General features: G+C 39.9%; 1 protein-coding gene across 2 annotated transcripts in view; it reads right to left on the bottom strand.

Annotated features, from left to right (window-relative positions):
• Nucleotides 1-668: 668 nt before the first annotated feature.
• The window catches only part of SLC45A2 (solute carrier family 45 member 2), a 40,100-nt gene continuing 23,678 nt past the window's right edge, over nt 669-17,090 (bottom strand). The window contains exons 4-7 of one of the 2 annotated variants that reach the window (XM_023216544.2): nt 8,715-8,858; nt 7,695-7,818; nt 3,315-3,526; nt 669-918 (exon numbers count right to left, since the gene is read on the bottom strand). In XM_023216544.2, coding sequence (XP_023072312.1) covers nt 694-918; nt 3,315-3,526; nt 7,695-7,818; nt 8,715-8,858 — 705 coding nt within the window. In that variant the 3' untranslated portion in view covers nt 669-693. Of the gene's footprint in view, nt 919-3,314; nt 3,527-7,549; nt 7,819-8,714; nt 8,859-17,090 lie in introns of those variants that run through there. The other variant, XM_023216545.2, reaches the window with a different exon arrangement.

The following is a 17,090-nucleotide window of genomic DNA, read 5'->3' on the forward strand; positions in this document are numbered from 1 at the left end:
CTGTTTTTTGAAGGACTTTTATATCAAATCCAGAGGACAAATCAAGGGTGCAGACTAGAGAGAAATATTTTTACTGTGTCAATGAAATGAACTACTTTAAAGTGATGAATCCTCCAGCATGAGATGTTTGAGTAGACTTGTCAGGGGTATCATAAAGTAATAGGAATTAATTATGAGCAAATTAAATATGAATAAATTAATATCAGAGAATAAATCACTAACAATATTTTGAATATCTGTGAATTTGATGAAATATATGACTCCCCAATATATATGGACCCTTAGCTAAAAAAAAAATCAAATCACTTCATAGAACACATTCAAGCATCATATGTGGAATTTGTCTGCTTCTCAGGTCTCAGAAAGACCTGCAATGCCCTGTGAAAAGCAGCTCCTGCCTCTCCCCTACCCCTGCACTGAGACGCAATGAGAAAGGCATGTGTAGGCGCTACCACCCACACTTACCCCTTGCCGCCAATGCGTGGAGGCATAGTCCAGACAAACGTTGCCTGAAATATGGGGACTGTTGTGCAGAGGATTGGTTTAAAGTGAGAGGTGGGCAGATTCTATGGCTGAAATCACAATACTGGGCATCCAATGGGCAGACCCTAAGATTCAGAGCTGCAGAAAATGTTAACTTCCTGCCATGTGCTTCCCTGTGTCTGAGGTTAGGGTCATTGTCTCTTTATTGACCTAATCCACGTATCTAACAAAGAGAGCCACAAAGCAACAGCCTATCAGTGCCGTCGTAGATGCTGTGATCACCACGATGATGACGCTCCCAGCTGTGTTGACCAGAAAGCCCAGGCCACCTCCAACTAAGATCTGAGCCAGCTGCACCATGCAGGTGAGGGTGGCGCAGTCCATGCCCTTGCCTCTCACGCTGTTGTCTGGATCCCCTCCTGGAGCCTGCTGCCTCTGCAAAGGAAGCACAGAAACACCATTTGACCTACAAAGAACTGTCATTTAGGGCACAAGTCGGCAAAACTTTTCTGTGACCAACCAGATAGTAAATACCTTTGGCTTTGTGGATTATACAGCCCTGGTCGTAACTACTCAACTCTGCTCTTGTAGTGCAAAAGCAGGGGCAATGTGGAGCTGAGTTGCCTTTCCAATATAGATTGATGGACATTATTAGCATTTGATTTCATGGAATTTTCATGAATTGGTGATGTGGAACTCAACTGAATATTGATGGCTATTAGCATTTGATTTTATGCAACTTTCATGAATTGGTGATGTGGAACTGAACTGAATACTGATGGGTTCAATCAGTAATTGGTGATGTGGAACTGAACTGAATACTGATGGGCATTTGATTTCAAGTAATTTTCACTTGTTACAAGATATTAAGCCTCTTTTGAGTGCTTTTTCAATCATTTAAACAATTAAAAGGAATTCTTAGCTCACAGACTGTACAAAAACAAGTGGTGGGTCATAATCAATACAATGTAGTGGATACTTAATAAATATCTCATTCTTTTCCTTTCTTAGTGTTAAAAATTCAAAGATTTTAAGAAGGATGTTGAATTGTTGATGTCCTTAAGAGAAGCAACTTTAAAAGGCATTTCAATCTTTTAAAATATGGTTGCTACTTGATTAATATAATGTTTGATTAATATTTGATATTTGGTCTGAACTGGTTGATAACTTTGTCATTTGTGGCATATCTCTTATGTGCTGGGCCTGGGTTTTTTATATTTGTTACTTTATTTCAACCTCAACACCTCCCTAGATGCACATGTTATTATCATTCCCCCCCATGGTAACAATTAAAATACTAGCTATCATATTTTGAGTCTTTGTCAGGTGCTGGGGGCACCATGCTAAGCACATCCACTATCTTGTTTGCTTTTCTCTAAGGTAAATAACATTCTTTCCATTTGCCTCATGAGAAAACTGAGGGTCTGCGAGCTTAAATGATGATTTCCTACACTATTAGGCAAAAAAAAAAAGCATTATGCTGAAAAACTCATATTATCCTTCGAATAAGAAAGGAAAATAAGAAAACAGATTTATATTTGCTTGGTTTTTATTTTAAAATGCTGGAAAGATTAACAAAAAACCTAGTAAGAGTGGTAACACGTTGGGGTTTGAGGGAGATAGTAAATGGTAAAGGGAGCATGCAGTGTGCACTTTTGTATATCATTGTGAATACATTATCTCACTTAAAAATGAACTCATTCTAAGTGCTACCTAATAAACAAATAAATAACATCCCCAGGGTAACACAGCTTCCAAGTGAAAGAGGCAGGATTTGAATCCAGGTTTCTCTGAGCTTGAAGCATAGGTTTTCTTCCCCTAGTACCATGTAACACTCTCCTTGGAGGGACAGTTTTTTATGATAACTATCCCATTAGCAGCAACATCCCTGTCATGCACTAAAACCTTGGTGACAATGTTTGCCAGGGGATGAGGAAAGCCACAACTCTTTTTTGAAATGTTTTTACTCCTGGTGTGGCTCTGCCCTGCTGCCAGATCAAATGATGAAAAACATGGTCAGAATTATAGTCTCATGTTTATGTGTTCAGTGTTTTTGCAGTTTCATGCTGAGCTGGATTAAACTTGGAGTTATCTCTGTAGCTTTTATATCATTGCTCCAGTTAAGGAACTGTAAGCCTGTTTTCATGGGAAGAAAGTTGCAATTTTGATAAGAAGAGGTGGTAATTTTAGAGTGGAAACACCAACTCTGTTATAGGCATTGCTTAGGTGCTTGTTCACTAGTTGAATTCCAAGGTTTAAACGGCGCAGGTCCCGCTCAGCGCAGCAAAGTGGGGATTACCACCCATGATTCCAGCTTTCCTTCTCGCACATAGGGTCTGACTTACTAAAATCTGGACTCCATTGCCTAGGACTTTCCTACCCTCAACAAATAATGCCGAGAAATTCCACCATGCGCCTCTGCAGGTAGGGAGACCCTTATTGTGGGTATCCAGAAACGCTGCAGGTGAACCAGGGAGACCTATGAAGTGGTTATAGAAGACCTGGGTCCCCCTTTTTTGTCTCTGTGTAATTGTGGACTGGTTTCTCCGCCTCACCAAGCCTTCTTTTTCTAATCAGAAAAATGGGAGTAACACTCCTTGCCCTACAGCTCCCTAAGTGAGCAGGGGTTGAGAGTAAGGACAGGAGAGCTGGGCTGCCCTGGGCTTTGGCATGCCTGTACCAGATCATGATTGCAGTTGGTTGGGCATTTGACTGCTGCCGTTTCAAGAACCCTTATTTTCCAGCTCCGCTCTACACATTGCTACCAAATCCTCCCCAGCCTTCAGATGAGTCTGGATGTTACCCAAGGCAGAGGTTCAATGACAGCACACCTCCTTTTCTTCCTCGCGGTGGTACTCAGTAATGAGGTTAAAGGGCACGGTGTACAGGGTGCTGGACATTACACCAAACAGGCTGCACAGGACCAGGGTGGAGTAGACATTGGGGAAGAGCCCAATAAATCCTGTCCCCAGGCCAAACAGCAAATATCCCGTGAAGTAAAGACCCTTTAATCCAATGCAAGATACCAAAAATTTCTGAAAGTCTGTGGGAAGAAGAGAGGGAGAAATTACAGCTGGCAGTGCCTCACAACATTTAACAATTTCAGACAATCCTTTATTCTGAAGATTCACTTTTTTAGACGTCCTTTGATACTGAGCCAGGAACAAAAGAATCCCCTTATCTGTGGGTTGAAAACAGCTGGCTTTTGGAACCATTTTAAAGACCTTTGCATAAAGGACAGCTTGAAATTGCCTTGCTAGGCTGATTTTTTTTTTCTAAAAGAAGAGTCTGGCACTGTTTAGCAGACAGCTGGATAGCAAAAAGAAGTGAGAAAGATGGTGGAAAAGCTGACTTAACTATGGGAACCTGGGACTGCAAGAAAAGTGTGGGTTATTCTGAATCAGTTGGGCTGTAGCCCCATAGGACCAAAATAATAACACAGGCCTATCTTGGTCCTATGACCCAACGTCAGGTTGGGGAAAATTGAAACAACCAAAATATACAGAATGATCTAAGTCCCCACCTGAATGGAGTCTGCACACCTGAGAAGGAGGTAAATGATGTGCAATTATCTGAAGACACTTTCCCTGACTTGCCAGTCCTTCCCAGGCTGGTAATGGGCTCTCACAGCACCCAGCATCTCCTCGTCGCTGGCTCCCTAACTCTTGGTAAGCAAGTTCCTTGACTTCTCAAAATCCCAGCTTCCTCATCTGAAAACTGGGAATAGTAAAACCATCTTTTGGAGTTGTTGGCAGGATCAAGTGAGATGAAGTGTCCATGAAATCACCCAGCCTAATGCCTAGCGTGTAGAAAACATCCAATTAATGTGGCTGTTGCTACTGCAACAGGCTGAGCTGGAGACAGTTGACTCTTAACTGGGTTCTCTTCTAGCAGGTCAGCTTGGCTTGCTTGTATCAGTATAGTGGTAGAGCTAATTTTTAAAAATGAAAAATTCTGCTTTAAAACATTTTACAAGGTTTTCCACAATGGCAAGAAAAAATCCCTAAATTGTTTTTATCTTCCTTTCTTAATCGGTTGTTTTTAATCCACACATTCCTCATCTCTCCCCTGCCCCATTCTCCTGGAACACAAGAATCAGAAGATAAATAACAGATACTTGAAATGTGGCTACTCAAGAATGAAACTTTCCATATCTATTCATATAATTATTGGACTTACACCTGTAGACAAGCAACCTTGTTTCCAGTACATTCGAATCAATTATGAAACTAAACACTGTCTCACATTGATTGAAGACAAAGCTCTGAAAATGACAAGTGGGCAACATTGCTTCCTCTATTAAACTTATACCATGCCTGGAGGACTGTTGTTAAGGTTGAGAATAAAAAAATGAGAATAAAGCTAGATAAGTTTCTGCTTGCTTAATAATTATATTTACATAGAAAATGTAATCTAAGGTGTCTCAATACCTAAAAGATACCATCAACACCCATTAGGGAAATGCTCTTATCCAAGTGTGTATGCCAGCAGAGGAGAAGGCAAAGTAGGATAAAGAGGTATTTAGAAACATAAGTAACTTCAATACAAAGACTGAAAGTCTGGCAAAGAATACTTTATTCACAAAGATAATTCAATGAACTTCACGGCCAAGCTTGCATTGCCCTCTGATGGGTCTGATACCCAGTGGTAGTCATATCATCACACAATGCCTCTCTTCAGGACTGGGGGGAAATTATAGATTTAAGCACCAGCTATGACTAGTATATTATGGTATGAACAATTGGCCATGTCTTAGTACCTAGTGTTGGTTTTCTAATTGGTATACGTGTACCTGCTGTCTACAAAAGGAGCTTGGAAACAAGTCCCTATCATCTTTCTCCACATTAGCAGCCAGATTGTCCTGCCAACCTCCACATGGATAGAAACTCTGAATCTGCTCCTGATGTTACGTGATGAGTCCAAAATAGCGGGTAATATCATGAGCTCTGGAAGGAGCAGAAAGGATTGATTCTGCCTGGAGTGGGTTGTGGTGCAGGGAGAAGAAAACTTGGATGATTTCACCGAGGAAGTAATATTAAGTTGGGTATAAAACCATTATTAGAAGTTGTCTAGTTGGGGAAGTAGAAAGAGTAGTTCAGGTAGAAGAAACTAAAAGCAGTGCAAATACACAGAAATGAGAAAGTCTGCATAGTGGGTCACTGACGGTAGTTAACTGACATGGGAGTGAAAGAGGGCAAAGTATAAACTAGGTCAAACTGAAAAGCTCAGGAATTTGACTTTATCCTATGGGCATGGAGAGCCCCTAAAATCCTTGAGCAGAGTTGGCTAGTATTTTGCAAATAAAATGCTGATTTGAATTTACAATGGTAGGGATCCAATAGATTTATACATTAATACAACTTTGGAAAACTATTCAACTAATAATTTCTTTTGTAACTAGAAAGGCTTTTAACTAGAAGTGACCTAAAAATAACATGCTTTAAAGTTTCAAACGCCATAAAATTTATGTAGACAAGACTGATGGAATGTTATCTAGTAGGGGTTCCTTGAGGAAAAAGAAGTTTAGATTGACACATTTTTTTTTCCTTACAAAGATGAAGGTAGGGCTGGATGTAGTGCCTCATGCCTGTAATCCCAGCACTTTGGGAGGCTGAGGCGGAGGATCACTTGAGTCCAGGATATCGAGACTAGCCTGGGCAATGTAGGGAGACCTTGTCTCTCAAAAAAAAAAAAAAATTAAATTAATAAACCAGGCACAGTGGCATGTGCTTGTGGTCCTGGGTACTCAGAGGGCTGGGACTTGCTTAAGCCCAGAAGGTTGAGGCTGCAGTGAGCCATGATCACACCATGCACTCCAGCCTAGGTGGCAGAGCAAGACTTTGTCTTAAAAAAAGAAGAAAAACAGACAAAAAAAAAAAAAAGAATAGGGTAGTAGTAAATAGTCCCCTCAGCCCTTGAACTCATGAAGGACTTAAGATGGATAATTTACCAAACCCTTTTAGTCTAGCATTCTCTTATTCTATTTTAAGTGCTTGAAATCTTCCTCCTGGAATTTTTCTTAGTTTGCATACTTCAAGAGGAAGAAAAGAGTTTGCTAAATAAATGTAAGCTTTAAGCATTACTATTTGAGTATCATAAATTTTAACATAATGAATGTTGTGGTTATGTGATTATTGGGCTCATCAACTTCTTGCATGTTTATATGAGGTCCCCTTTTCCCAATTGTGCTCACTGTTTAAGAGATCTTGAGGCAGGTTTCCTGCTGTGCTATGGCTGAGTAAAGGGAAGGGGAAGGAGCCCTCACATACATCCACCCTTTCTCCCCACAAGAAGCAGGCTGACGGTGACAGAGTGAGTCCCCCTGAGAATGGTAACAGGGATTCTCCCCATCTTTTCTCACTTCCTTCACCCAGGCCATATCCCTGCTGTCCCCTGAACCTGTCCAACACCCAGAGCCCTGAGTTGGGGGTCAGTTATTCTTACAATCTTGCAGAAGAAGAGCTCTTTAGAATTAGGAGAACTGCATACGTTTTTCAGGCCAGACTTTTCACTCAATTCAATGTATACAGAACTTGGAGATATCCACACACAGTAACAAGTACAATGCAGCCTGTGAGATGCCCTGGAGTTGTAGCCCAGCCACTTGGACTTATGTAAAGACAGTAGCAGAAATCCCTTTGTTCAGTGTCTTTATAGCTGCAACTTAGGTGAGTGGAGGTTAAGAGGCTCAGAAAAGCTGGCACCTGGGAAGGAAAGCCAGATGTCCCCAGTCCTGGCGTGGTGCTCCTATAACCTACCCAGCTACACATCTGAGCTAAGGTCATTTTGCATGCTGACTTTGTCACCTGTCATGTTAACATTGCTTCTCTTCTGTGTCGTCTACAAATCTGATACGCCTGTCTATGAAATGCCACCAACGATCTTGCTCCAGTAGAACGTGAACCTGCTGGGACTCATCCATCCAACACTGCATCTTGTAAAGATTCCCTTTTATTTCCCAGAGAAACTCGATCAGGAACCCACTGATTCCAAGTACAAAGTAATCAGTGAGGAAAATGACACCTAGAATTCATGATGATAAAAGGATGCTTCCTATGGTCCTTTCTAATGTAATAGTTTTTCCTGACGTCCATAGATTTATTAAGAATCTGGTATTTTAAACAGCAGAGAATACACATAAACATATCAAATCCAAGTTGTGCTAGACCAGAAACTTTTAGAAGACATCCTTTGGAGAGAGAGAGACTTACAAGAATAAAGTGAGGAAGACACGGAGTTGATGCACAAGCCCCAACATCCAATCTCGACTCCTCTTTCGTAGATGAGAAACTCTGTGGAGTTGTGTGCACTGTAGGGATCCCCACCGTACACAATCTGAAAGAGAGATTGGAGGCTGTTGAGGTACAAACGCAATGTAGTAAGAACCCATTCTCATGCACACTGCTTCTCCACCCCTGGGGAGCAAATGTCCCTGCCTGAAGGACCCTTTCTAGAGTACAGAGCTGATGCTGTCATGACCAAGTCACCCCTTCCATCCTATCACATCTTCATTCAAGGACCTATCAGAAATCTAATGCTTGCTGCATCAGGTCTCAACAACACTCGCATCCTTAACATTCCTCCTTCCATCTCACAGCTGGTCCCACCTTACTTAGGCAATCCCACCACTCATCTTCTGCTACAGTCAATCAGCTTCTGACTCACCTCCACACGGACCATTCCTGGTCCTGCTTGGAATGTTTCCTCCCTCTCTCATACTCCTCTAACTCCTACTAACCCTTCAAGGCCCAGACCATACTGCAGTTTTTTATTTGTATTTATTATTGTATTTTATTTTTTAAGAGACAGGTCTTGCTCTGTCACTCACAATGGAGTACAGTGGCACAATCATAGGTCACTGCATGCTTGAACTCCTGGCCTCAAATGATTCTTCCACCTTGGCCTCTGAAAGTACTGAGATTACAGGCATGATCCACCATGCCCAGCCTGAGCCCTGCCCCTCCTTCTTGAAGCCTGCCATGATTGGTACGGCTCACATCAGTTTGCCCTATTTGTTGCATTTGATTAGATACTAGCAGGCTCTGTAGTGTCCTCTAGTTGTCCAGGGTATAATGGCATTTCTAGACCTGTCTGTAAGCCAGCTTCTTGATGGTACTCTTTCCTACATTCTTACTGTGCCAATCTTAGAGGATAGCCCAGAAGAACCTCAACAGATATTAATAGAGTAAATGATGTGTAACAGTGAGTGTGTGCACAGACACGTTCATTACCTGGCCCATGAAATCTGTGAAGAAGAGCATGTTGGACAGGAAGGCCGTCCATCCAATGAGGTGGCTGATGCAAAGGTAGCGGTAGTGAGGAGGCATGCTCACCAGTGCTCTCAGCAGTGACTTTAATGTCATTTCCCTGCAAGTCTGAAATAAAACATGAAACAGAGGTGTGACCTTCGCTGCAGAAACTCAGCCAGCTAAGGGAGCCAGAGCACACAGCCATATTACGTATTTGTCAGTCAGCCATCACACAAAGTGTCACTTTTCCTGGACATGGAACTAGGTTTCCCTGGAGCAGACTCACAGGAGGTATTCTGTTAACCATGAGTGATGGCTTAGCAGTTTCAGGCCCAGAATGAGGCTTTGGACCCAAGGGCAAAGGGAATGGGAATGACGCTAGCTTCAGGCCAAGGTGTAGGAGACATTGAGCATCCTATCTCTGAATGACAGAACTGTTGCACAAGGACAAAGCTCACAGTCATAAGCCAGCTCTTAGATGATTATAATTCTTGGGTCTCTTAACTATGAGAGCACAGTAGGCAAATCCATGATGTCTGTCATGATCATGGTCCCCTAATGTCATCTCTGTGATTATGTGCTGTTACATGGCAAAGGGATTTTGCAGATATATTAATAATTAAGGTAACTAGTCAGCTGACCTTAAGTTAATTGAAAGGGAGATTACCTGGGTGATCCTAACCAAATCCCATGAGCCCTTGAAAAGTACAGAATTTTCTCCAGTTGGTAGTAGAAGGGAAAGTCAGAGTAACTCAAAGCACAAGAAATGCCTACTTTGAAGGTGGAGGAAGCCACATGAAAAGGATCTGAGAGTGACATTTAGGGTCTGAGAACATCTCCAGGCCAACAGTCCACAAGAAAGCAGGGACCTCAGTCCTAAAACCACAGGGAACTGCATTCTGCCAACATCCTGAATGTCCTTAAGGGCAATCTTTTCCCACTGAGCTTCCAGACGAGAATACAGCTCTGCTAACACTTTGACTTCACACTTGTAAGACCCTGTGCAGAAAACCTAGTGCAGCTCACCCAGGCTTCTGATCTATGGAACTGTGAGATAATAAACTGATGTTGTTTTAAGCAGCTAAGTTTGTGAAAGTTTTTTATTTATTAGAGCATTAATACAGAGAGCCAGTCAGCTCCCTGTTCTTAGCTAGCTGTCTCCTCCCAGGTTATTTCTCTGGATTCTAATGATAGCAGAAACATGTTAATGAGCCCTAATTGAGTTAGAAGTAAGAACAATGTAGAACTCAAATATATATATTTATACACACACACACATGCGCACACACACACACGAGAAGTCTTCAATATGTTAATGGAAAATGCATACTATGAAAAAATTATGTATGGATTTCAAAAAAATTTTTGAAGCAAAATAAACTCATACTAACTTGCTGTAGTATGTCTAAAGAAGATTTAGTTTGAGGCACCAAGAAGGATAAGATAATTCTACTAGAATTGAAGCTAGAATAAACATCACTTATGGCGAAGCTTTGGTGGAAGAATGGTGAAATCACAGATTTCTTTTTTAAAGTTTATGAAGACAATGTCCCAAAGAAATCAGCAGTTTACAAATGGATAACTCATTTTAGGAAGGAACCAGGTGGTGTTAAAGGTGAGGTCCTCAGGGGCAGACCATCCACATCAATTTGCAAATAAAAAAGTTAATCTTGTTTATGCCCCAATTGAAAAGGACTGACAACTAGTGGCAGAAAAAAAAGTAAACACCATAGACATCTCAGTTGGTTCAGTTTACATCATTGTGACTGAAAAGTTAAGGTTCAGCAAACCTTCCACTCAATGGGTACCAAAAGTATTGTGCCCAGATCAACTTCAGACAAAAGCAGAGCTTTCAAGGAAAATTTTAAACATGTAGGATCAAGATCCTGAAACATTTCTTCAAAAAGTTGTAACAGGAGATGAAACATGGCTTTACCAGTATGATCCTGAAAATAAAGCACAATCAAAGCAATGGCTACTGAGAGGTAGAAATGGTCTAGTCAAAGCAAAAGCAGATAGGTCAAGAGAAAAGACTATGACAACAGTTTTTTGGGGATGCTCGGGCATTTTGCATGTTGACTTTCTGGAAGGCCAAAGATTGATAATATCTACTTACTATGAGAGTGTCTTGAGAAAGTTAGCCAAAGTTTTAGCAGAAAAGCATCCATAAAAGCTTCACCAGAAAGTCTTTGTCCACTATAACAATGCTCCTGCTCATTCCTCTCATCAAACAAGGGCAATATTGTGATAGTTTTGATGAAATGTCTTTAGACATCAACCCTACAGCCCTGATTTAGCTCCTTCTGACTTCTGTTTCATAATCTTAAAAAATCTATGAAGGGCACCCATGGTTTTTCAGTTAATAACGTAAAAAAGACTGCATTGACATGGCTAAATCTCCAGGATCCCCAGTTCTTTAGGGATGGGCTAAATGCCTGGTATCATTGCTTACAAAAGAAAGCAACAAACTCAATGGAGCTTATATTAAGAAATAAAGTTTATTCTTTTTAACTTTTATCTTTTCATTCGATTTTTCCATTGACTTTAGGAAGGCCCATCCCACACACATATATGTAAAAAATGAATATATAGGCCTGTGATTATTTAATTTAGATTTAAATTAGGTTAAAACCAGAAGCTATAGTCTTTTTGGTTTCAGAAACATTGACAGAATGAGAAACTTTAAACTATTGATGCAATTGTTTTGAAATACCAAGAATGATAATAGCCTTTAGCATCTTGTCATGTAAGAGAAGAAAGAAACCTTGGGAATATTAAGTGATTAGCTTCCCTGAAGACACTGAGACCATAAACATCAGACGAGATTTGGTAATGGGTCTTTCTTGTCATATTTTTATTTATTCTGAATCATGACATTGAGTACTGGCTAGTTTGTAAGACAGTCTACTGAGATTTTCTATTTTAACTGTAACAGCATATTTTTTATACTTCTTAACCTTATGCAATCATGCATTTTATTTCTTTGTTGTGGAAAATTATATTCACCCATTTTAGTTTTGTTGTATAAGTTGATTTTTTCAAATTCATCAGTCTTGCAGTATCTAGCCCACTGACCATAACTATAGTCATTTTCTGATAATAAGTGTTAAACACTACAAGCATTTCCCTGGATTGAAGGAAAATAACTGTTTTTCTGCAAGTAGAATATGGTACCTGTAAAAATAAATGATTATAACAGAAATGAAGTTCAGGATTACTACTTTTTCCTCAACCACAGAAAGAAGCAGCTAACAACATAGCCCAAGAAACAACAGCCTAGTTTTCATGCCTCCAACTAAATGGTTTGTCTTCACTTTCCTTCCTCTCTTTCCAAAAATGCAAAACTGAGAAAGCGAATCTGGCCAACAAGTATTCAGCCTTATTCTAAATATTAATATATGCTTCTGACTTATACATAATTTTCAGCCTGCTTTCATTGTTAGCTTAATTTGTTCTTTCTTCTAAAAATAAATATGAGCTTTCAAAATGTGCCTAGTATTTCTGTAAAAGCTGGGAGTGTAAATATTCAAAGCCCCTTTGTATATTGTAACTCTGAATAAAAACTCAGCTGGCATATTATTCCTGACTCATCAATTCTCTTGTAAAACCCTTTTAATCGTTCTGGAACCTTGGCAGTTGTTTTACTGCATTTATTTTGCACCACTGTCAGCTGTAGACTGGGTGGTGATGAATTTACAAGCGAAAAAGGTACAGAGTCTATCAGGGAGAAAGAAAACTTCACAAATGTGCTCTCAAAAGGAGACTATTTAAATGTTAAAGGGAGCAACTGATGGCGTGGAGGAATTGGAGATCGATTTTATGAGATCTGGTTTAAACTCGTGAAATAATTCAGCCCTCTTGCCATTAAAAAAGAAAAATTTGTTCTTAAATTACACAGCCACCCTTATTTTGGAAAGCAATGTCTTTGGCAAGCAATAACTGCCCTGCAGCCTTGGCCCTGACCCTGGAAACGTGCAGACTTCTTTTGCTTAACTGGAGACCTCCCAGGGCACACATTTGGAAGAGAAGTGCAAATCCATGGCTTTGAGAGTAAGATGTATTACTCTGTGCTTTGTTCTTACTTTATCTTTTTGTCTTATTTTATTTGCTTATTTATTTATATTTTTAGAGGTGGGGTCTCACCCTGTTGCTCCAACAAGTGTACAGCGGCATGATCACAGCTCACTGCAGCATCAAACACTTGGGCTCAATGGATCCTCCCACCTCAGCCTCATGAGTTGCTGGGACTATAGGAATGAGCCACTGCACTGGTCTCAATTTGTTTTTTAAACCAAATAACAAAATCATTCAGAGCCTACAAAATTTTTTATGTGGCCCCTACTAGAAAGTTCGTTGTATCTGTTGTATTTATTTTTATATTCGTGTGGGAGTTCCACACCTTTCAAAAGGCTTCCACTCAGTTGATTTCATTTGATCCTCACAGCAGCCTCTGAGTGGATGAGACAACCCCTGTCTATGCAACTCTTGGAGGGGGAGTCCCAGTCTATCTAAGGGGACATCAAAGAGGCAGATAACCTATCAAGGTGTTACCTGTTATCACGTATATACTTACCTTTAGTAAAACCCCATCTTGTTTTGTTCCCCAAACCACCACATTATTTTAAAAGTTTTGCTTTCACATTATTTGATTACTTTTTTCCTTATTTTTTATCTATTATAGAAATTTTGGATGTATTGCAGAATTTAAAAATAGAAAATTAAAGCTTCCTGTGAGCCTATCATCCAGACTTTCCATTTTTGGTATATTTCCTTTCCATTTTTCCTCTATGTATGCAGCTTTGTTTTCTCCCAAAATAAAGATTGTTTTGTGTATGTAATGTACATTTTACCTGATACATTTTTATTAAATCTTCAGAAACATACATTTTTAATGACTGCATGAATTTTATCATATAGATATTCCATTTGGCTGTCCTGCATAAATGCACAAAGGGCTCTAGTCCAAATAGGAATCTTAGAGTTCTGGTTTGTTGGTGAAGGAAGGGCAAGGAGTATAGGTATTATCCACCAGGCAGCCTGGTGTCGGGTAAGAGGGTTGCGTCCAGGCATTAGGAGACCTAAAATCTCATATTTTCTCTACTTGTGTGATCGAGGTAAAATGAAGGCTTTATCCCAATGACCTCATAGTTCCTCCTTGCACTCTTATAGTTATGGAAAACACTGCACTCATCCTAAAATAGGAGCTACTGTTGGAGTCAGATGAATAGATTATCAACTGCATTCTCCTATCAAGTGGCATGGGGAGAGGCAGGTTGATGTGCTGTGGCAACTCAACTCCAAGGCAGTCACGTTGATAGAATGAGGCCTTCTTTCAGTAGATCATACTCAACCATTTTTCCAATTCAAACATAAGCAGTGTTGAAGTTTACTTTTGCATTTATTTTGGAAAAATGTTAAGCAAATGAACAGAGTAAACAATACTGGAGGAAGCGCTTGATCTCAAGGAAAAACTACTTACAGAATTTTATAACTAACAGCTAAGATGTATTGCTTTTATTCATATACATAACTGAATACAAAAAAATGAGGTTTTCTACTGACTATACGTAGCAAAAAAAAATCCTTAAAATACCACAAAAAGTTGTGGTATTTTAAAGTACAGTTTTTAAAGTACAGTTTTTAGTTTTGTAAACCACTTAGCTAAATGTAATGTGGTATCCTAGATTGGATCAGAAAAAGGATATTACCCAGGAATGGGATGGCTGGATCAAATGGTAGTTCTACTTTCAGTTCTTTTTTTTTTTTCTTTCTTTTTTTATTGTACTTGAAATTCTAGGGTACATGTTCACAACGTGCAGGTTTGTTACATATGTATACATGTGCCATGTTGGTGTGCTGCACCCATTAACTCGACATTTACATTAGGTATATCTCCTAATGCTATCCCTCCCCCCTCCCCCCACCCCACAACAGGCCCTGGTGTGTGATGTTCCCCTTCCTGTGTCCAAGTGTTCTCATTGTTCAATTCCCAGGTGAGAACATGCAGTGTTTGGTTTCCTGTTCTTGCGATAGTTTGCTGAGAATGATGGTTTCCAGCTGCATCCACGTCCCTACAAAGGATGCAAACTCATCCTTTTCTATGACTGCATAGTATTCCATGGTGTATATGTGCCACATTTTCTTTATCCAGGCTATCATTGATGGGCATTTGGGTTGTTCCAAGTCTTTGCTATTGTGGATAGTGCCACAATAAACATACGTGTGCATGTGTTTTTATAGAGCATGATTTGTAATCCTTTGGGTATATACCCAGTAATGGGATGGCTGGGTCAAATGGTATTTCTAGTTCTAGATCCTTGAGGAAATGCCACACTGTCCTCCACAATGGCTGAACTAGTTTACAGTCCCACCAACAGTGTAAAAGTGTTCCTATTTCTCCATATCCTCTCCAGCACCTGTTGTTTCCTGACTTTTTAATGATTGCCATTCTAACTGATGTGAGATGGCCATCAGAGAAGTGCAAATCAAAACCACAAAGAGATACCTTTCAGTTCTTTAAGGAATTGTCACACTGTTTTCCATAGTGGTTGTACAAGTTTACATCCCCACCAGCAGTGTAGAAGTGTCCCCTGTTCACTGCATCCACGTCAACATCTATTTTTTTTATTATTGCCATTCTTGTGACATATATATATGTGCATATATGTACACACACACACATATATACACATATATATCTCTCACAGTTTTTTATTCACTCTTTGACTGATGAGCATTTAGGTTGGTTCCATGTTTTTGCAATTGCGAACTGTGCTGCTGTAAACATGAATGCGCAAGTATTTTTTATATATATGATGGAATAGTACTCAGCCATAAAAGGAATGAATTAATGGCATTCACAGTGACCTAGATGAGATTGAAGAATATTATTCTAAGTGAAGTAACTCAGGAATGGAAAACCAAACATTGTATGTTCTTAGTCATAAGTGGGAGCTAAGCTATGAGGATGCAAAGGCATAAGAGTGACACAATGGATGTTGGGGACTCAGGGGGTAAGGGTGGAAAGGGGATGAGGGATAAAAGACTACGAATTGGGTGCAGTGTGTACTGCTCAGGTGATGGGTGCACCAAAATCTCACAAATCACCACTAAAGAACTTACTCATGTAATCAACCACTACCTGTTCCCCAATAACCTATGAAAATATCTTTTTTTTAAAAAAGGACATTAGTAGAAAAACGGTGAAATTCAAATAAATCTGCTGTTTACCTAACAGTACTGAACCAGTGTTAATTTCTTAGTTTTAACAAATGTAACAAATGTACATGACATTAACATAAGAGAGAAGCTGGTAAAGCATAGATAGGAACTCTCTCTACTATCTACAACTTTTTTGTAAATCTAAAATTACTCAAAAATTAAACTTTGATTAAGAAAGCAAAATAACACATAGGCACGCTTTGCTAGGTGACAACTCCATGGGGTAGAACGAGGGCTCTGGTGTTCACTACAGTCTTCTGATGCTCAGCATTGGGTCTGGCAGGGGTAACTAATAACTATTGAATAAATAAAATAATGTACAAGCGAATGAACCATGAACACAGTGCAACTCATTCCAAGAAATCTTATTGTTCACCCAAATACACCCTCCTCTTTATTCCCTGTAGTCAGCAGCCAGATTAATATCAACAACAAAAAACTAACCAGAAAAAAAAAAAAAAAAAAAAAGCTAGCATCAGTGAGTCCTCTGCCCCACTAGTTTTGATGGACCTCCGTCATCTACCTAATAAAATTTTAGTTCTTATGCTGGCATTCAAAAGCATCCAAAATCTGTCTCCAATTTGCTTTCCTAACTTTAGTTCTAAAGTTACAAACTCTATGATCTACGGTACCACTTATACTTTCTGCAAATATACTTCACGCTTTTAAAATATTTTTTTTTATATCTGTGGCTTTGCTGATGCTCTTCTGTCAGAATTATTTTTCCCCCAAAATCTCTATTCAAATCCTAACTAACATTCAAGGTAGAACTCAGGGGTGATCACCTCCATGACGCCTTTCTCCATTTATTTAGGCACAATCCTTCCCTCTTTAAAACTAAAAGCAGTTGTTATTATGCCATTTGTGGCCACCTTGGAAATGTGCCATTTCGGTCACCTACTGGAGAAAACACAGTTGATCGACAGCTCCGAATGCTGCCTCTCTGGATCCATTGCTCCTGTTCCTGCCAAGGAACTCTGTTCCTGTACCTGTTCCTGCCAAGGTCACCCTTTTCCTGGCTGTTCCCAGATAGTGACTAAGCAAGACGGGGGATATTAGTGTTAGCCTGTTCCTACAAGAGTTGGGACTCCTCTAAGGAGCAACTTTGGCTGGAGGACTCCCATTTGGCCTGGGTGA

Source organism: Piliocolobus tephrosceles, chromosome 4, assembly GCF_002776525.5.
Source record: "Piliocolobus tephrosceles isolate RC106 chromosome 4, ASM277652v3, whole genome shotgun sequence".
NCBI lineage: Eukaryota > Metazoa > Chordata > Mammalia > Primates > Cercopithecidae > Piliocolobus > Piliocolobus tephrosceles.